Genomic DNA, 4,561 nt, shown 5'->3' on the forward strand with positions numbered 1-4,561 from the left:
CCCCCAATTGCAAGTTGCCTTTTTGCAAGGGGTGCCATGCGCCCAGCTGAGACGCGCGAGCCCCGCTTTTTGCGCACGGGAGAGACCCCGCGCGCCATGCCCTGCAGGCTCTGGGGAGGGGGGGTCGCGCGCCCCTTCCCTGCCCCGCCCCCCCGGGGAGCCACCTCCTCCTCCACCCTCCCGGCACCGCCCCCCCAAAGGCGCCGCCCCCTCCCCAAAGGCGCCTCCCCCCTCCCGTGACGCAGCACCGGCCCGGCGGAGCAGAGCGCGCACGGAGCAGAGCCGTAACCGAGTCTGATCGTAAGAACCGCGTGGTCGCCCCCCGTCCAGCAGCCCTTTCCCAAGCCGGGGTCTCCCCAACGGGTCCCTCCGTCCGTCCCTCGCCCCTTCCCGGGCCGGGGTCTCCCCAACGGGTCGGCCCAACTCGCAGTCCCGGGACGAAGGCTGGCCAGCTTTGCGCGCGGACGCACGACGGCTGGCTGGTCTCTCTTCTCCCGGGAGAGCGGTTTCTCCTCCCGGGAAAGCGGCTGGGGGTCTGGCGTGGGACCCGGCGGGAGGGTCGTTGCCCAAAGTCCCCCCCCCGCCCGCTCGCTCGCTTCTCAAGGCGCTTTGCCCCCTCCCCTTGCAGGACCACCGCCGCGGCTTCCCCATGGGCTCCAAACGAGCGCTGGTGATCTTGGCCAAGGGGGCCGAAGAAATGGAAACGGTCATCCCGACGGATCTGATGCGGAGGGCAGGAGTAAGTCCCTGTGCGGAGCTGACCCCTCTCCCCCCCCCCAAAAAAAGGCCTTTGTCTGCCACCACCTCCCAAGGCAACTAAAATACACAATTCTCCTTTCCTCCATTGTTGAAAAGCCATCAATGTATAGAGAACAGAGTCTCTATCCCAGGGGTCTTCAAACGTGGCCCTTTTGTGACTAGGGTTGCCAGGTCTGCTTCCAAAAAATAGCGGACAAGCGGGGGGGGGGGTGTTAAATAGTAAAAAAAAGTAGACTGTACAGCTTTAGATTACGTACCATTTCATCATAAAGCTTTTGCATAAAAAAAATGTCCACTATTTTGTGAAAAAAAATAGTGAACATAATGTGAAAAAAGCAGACTGTCCACTCAAATAGTGGACACCTGGCAACCCTATTTGTGACTGGTGGACTTCAACTCCCAGGGTGCATGCTGGCTGAGGAATTCTGGGAGTTGAAGTCCACCAGTCATAATAAAAGGGCCACGTTGGAAGACCCTGGGTCTATCCTATTCTTAAAGCGGGCAAGGCTAAGCAACTCTTATGCAGCTTAGATGCTTTTCTTCATTCGGTGTATTTCTACTCACTGAAGCGCTGCCGTTTTCCTAACAGATTTCTGTCACCATAGCGGGCCTGTCTGGAAAGGACCCCGTGCAGTGTAGCCGTGACGTGGTGATTTGTCCTGACGCGAGTTTGGAAGAGGCGCGGAAAAAGGTTTGTGCCCCCCCCCCCTTTTTTTTAAGTGCAGTGTCAAGAATGAAACTTTGGCCTCTTCGTTTCAACTTGCCATTAAGAGTTGAGGAGGTGTGGCTTTGAAAAGTGTTCAGATGGAGAAATGAAACTTTTGTTGATTCTGCTGAATACCCTTGAGACCCCGAGCCGCTTCCAAGGACACCGAAGCAGGTGACGAAGAAAAGCAGCCAGTTCCCATAACAAAGGGAAATGGTTTACTATGTGAAAGGGCAGGGAGGGGGGGGGGGTCCTTGAGCAAAGAGATTATTGTTTAAATCTTTGATCTGGTGTCTGGGAACCTCAGAGTGAATTTTACTTTGAGAGTACTACTGTTATTTCCTCGAAAATAAGATCTAACTGGAAAAATAAACTGTAGCTTGATTCTTCAGGATGTTCGTAATATAAACCCTACTCAAAAAATAAGCCCTGGTTAAGATTGTCAGCCAGACGGACACATTTAGTACCTCCGTTGCAACACACAACAGACATATTGAATTATAAAATAATATATAATTAAACAAATAAATAATATTATGGACATTATTTATTTTGTTGTACGTGAAAAAAAAATAAGGCATCAGCTGAAAATAAGCCTTCATGCATCTTTTGGAGCAAAATTTAATATAAATTAATATAAATATAATTAATATTAAAAAAATAATATAAATTAAGAGCCGGTTTTAATTTTGGGGAAATACGGCATGCCATGTATTCAGTAGTTAAGATTTCTGGAAACGGAATGAGCCTGGTGACTTATTTGGTTTCTTGGACTGGATGTTGACACGGGGGGGGGGGTGTCTTTGGGACAGCCTTACTTTTCATTTTTTAGAGGGGTGTTTCTCAGTTGTGGCCGTTAAGTCGAGGACTGTGTGTATGGAGTGACTTTTTTTCTCATTTTATTAGGGGCCCTACGATGTGGTGGTCCTGCCCGGAGGCAACCTGGGGGCTCAGAACTTATCAGAGGTAAAAAAATACCAGAGTTGATTTTCTATTTTTCTGAAAGAGAACGCGATGGGGCTGTAATCTCCCATTTTTTTCAGGAGTTCTGCTAAAAGGACTACCATTTATTTTATTTTTGAAAATGATTAATGAAGAGAAGGACGTGGGGGGACATGATAGCAGTCTTCCAGTATCTCAGGGGTTGCCACAAAGAAGAGGGAGTCAAGCTATTCTCCAAAAGTGTCTGAAGGCAGGACAAGAAGCAACGGAGGGAAACTAACCAAGGAGAGAAGCAACCTGGAACTAAGGAGAAACTTCCTGACAGTCAGAACAATTAACCAGTGGAACAACCTGCCTCCAGAAGTTGTGGTGTGGGTGCTCCAACACTGGAAGTTTTTAAGAAGAGACTGGACAGCCATTTGTCTGAAATGGTATAAGATTTTCTGCCTGAGCAGGGGGTTGGACTAGATGACCTCCAAGGTCCCTTCCAACATCATCATCATCATCATCATCATCATATTATTATTATTATTATTATTATTATTATTATTATTATTATTATTATTATTATTATTATTCCCTCTCTTTGATCTATTCTTGCAGTCTCCCCTCGTGAAAGACATCTTGAAGGATCAGGACAGCCGGAAAGGCCTCATTGCAGCCATCTGTGCAGGTAAGTTCCTAGCTCCACCTTTGAGGAATGGTGGGCTAGCCCAGCCCCCATTGGAATACTCGGATTTGGGGCCTTTACTGATTGGCTGCAATGACTGGGCCTGGCTCTGCAGGCTTCCAATAAAATGGTAAGAATCCGGAAGCTGCAAATAGAATTCTAAGCCTCCGGAAGCTGCAAATAAAACGGTTAAGAATCCAGAAGCTGCAATTAAAATTGTAATAATCCAGAGGCTGCAAATAAAATTCTAAGCTTCTGGAAGCTGCAAATAAAAGTTGTAAGAATCCAAAAGCTGCAAATAAAATTCTAAGCCTCCGGAAGCTGCAAATAAAATTCTAAGAATAATAATAAAGTCACACGGTTCTTAAATGATTCTGGCTTCCCCATTGACTTTGCTTGTCGGAAGGTTGCAAAAGGGGATCACGTGACACCCCCAGGAAACTGCGGCGGTCATAAGTATGAGTCAGTTCAGCTGCCAAGTGTCTGAACGAATAACCCAGCTGGTGATCCTTTTGTACTGGAGCTGGCGGTGACAGAGAGAATCACCTCTCTCTTCTCCTCCGTTGACCCGCAGGTCCCACGGCGCTCCTTGCGCATGGAATCGGCTTTGGCAGCAAAGTGACCACCCACCCTTTGGCGAAAGAGAAGATGATGAACGGGGGTCAGTGTCCACACCTTTTCTCACGGGGAGGGAGAGTGGCGCATGGGTTGTGGGTCAGCAGAGGTTTATTATTCTCCAGAACATAATCTAGATCAGGGGGTCCCCAGGCCACGGCCCACAACCTTGAATCCTTCGGAACCGGGCCACGGAAGTGGCAGGGAAGGGCGGGTGTTATTCTTGAATCCGGAGTGGATCCGGACTTTGCGTCATCTTGTTCTGCTTTTGAAGGGGTTGGGTGCCAATTTGTCAGCCTGGGAGTAACTGTTCCTCCTCCTTTTAAGATCACTACAACTACTCGGAGAATCGGGTGGAGAAAGACGGGCACATCATGACCAGCCGGGGGCCTGGCACCAGTTTCGAATTTGGCCTTGCCATCGTGGAGACCCTGCTGGGCAAGGAAGTGGCGGCCCAGACGAAGGCGCCACTCGTCCTGAAGGACTAGAACCCAGTCTAGAACCCCGTCACTCGCCTGCTTCGTCTTTACGACCGGGTCCTTTTTGTTGGAAGGCGGAGCGCCAAAGGAACCAAGCGGGGCTGCCAATGTCGCTTGGCAAACTTAATTCTTGCAATAAAGAGGATACGTGTTAAACTGAGTTGTCTCGTGGCTGGGGATCATTTAAAAAAAAACAAAAAACCTCACCCCATCAAGGCAGAACAAAATTGTTATTTATATATAGATATATAAATAAATCAAACCTTGGGCAAGGAAAAAAAAATCAAGCCGAGGATCAGAATTGAAACCCCAGCGAGTAAACACAGATAGTCCCTAAGGGAGCCCCCAGAATTGATAAATTTTGATAATAAAAGGATATTGGAAGAGGAG

General features: G+C 48.8%; 1 protein-coding gene across 1 annotated transcript; it reads left to right on the forward strand.

Moving 5' to 3' along the window:
- Positions 1-218: 218 nt before the first annotated feature.
- PARK7 (Parkinsonism associated deglycase) lies at positions 219-4,331 on the forward strand. The gene is made up of 7 exons (XM_015812771.1): positions 219-300; positions 629-739; positions 1,349-1,450; positions 2,372-2,431; positions 3,011-3,080; positions 3,652-3,738; positions 4,020-4,331. Exons 2-7 carry the CDS (start codon positions 650-652, stop codon positions 4,178-4,180), a joined length of 570 nt encoding a protein of 189 aa, XP_015668257.1. The 5' UTR covers positions 219-300; positions 629-649; the 3' UTR covers positions 4,181-4,331.
- Positions 4,332-4,561: the final 230 nt, after the last annotated feature.

This window comes from Protobothrops mucrosquamatus, unplaced genomic scaffold (genome assembly GCF_001527695.2).
Source record: "Protobothrops mucrosquamatus isolate PMUCROS unplaced genomic scaffold, P.Mucros_1.0 scaffold109, whole genome shotgun sequence".
Taxonomy (NCBI): Eukaryota; Metazoa; Chordata; class Lepidosauria; order Squamata; family Viperidae; genus Protobothrops; species Protobothrops mucrosquamatus.

Coding starts and splice junctions, on each gene's coding strand:
- PARK7 (XM_015812771.1), top strand. CDS start 650: ATGGGCTCCAAACGAGCGCTGGTGATCTTGGCCAAGGGGGCCGAAGAA. Junction 740..1,348: donor ATCTGATGCGGAGGGCAGGA/GTAAGTCCCTGT, acceptor TTTTCCTAACAG/ATTTCTGTCACCATAGCGGG. Junction 1,451..2,371: donor TGGAAGAGGCGCGGAAAAAG/GTTTGTGCCCCC, acceptor TCATTTTATTAG/GGGCCCTACGATGTGGTGGT.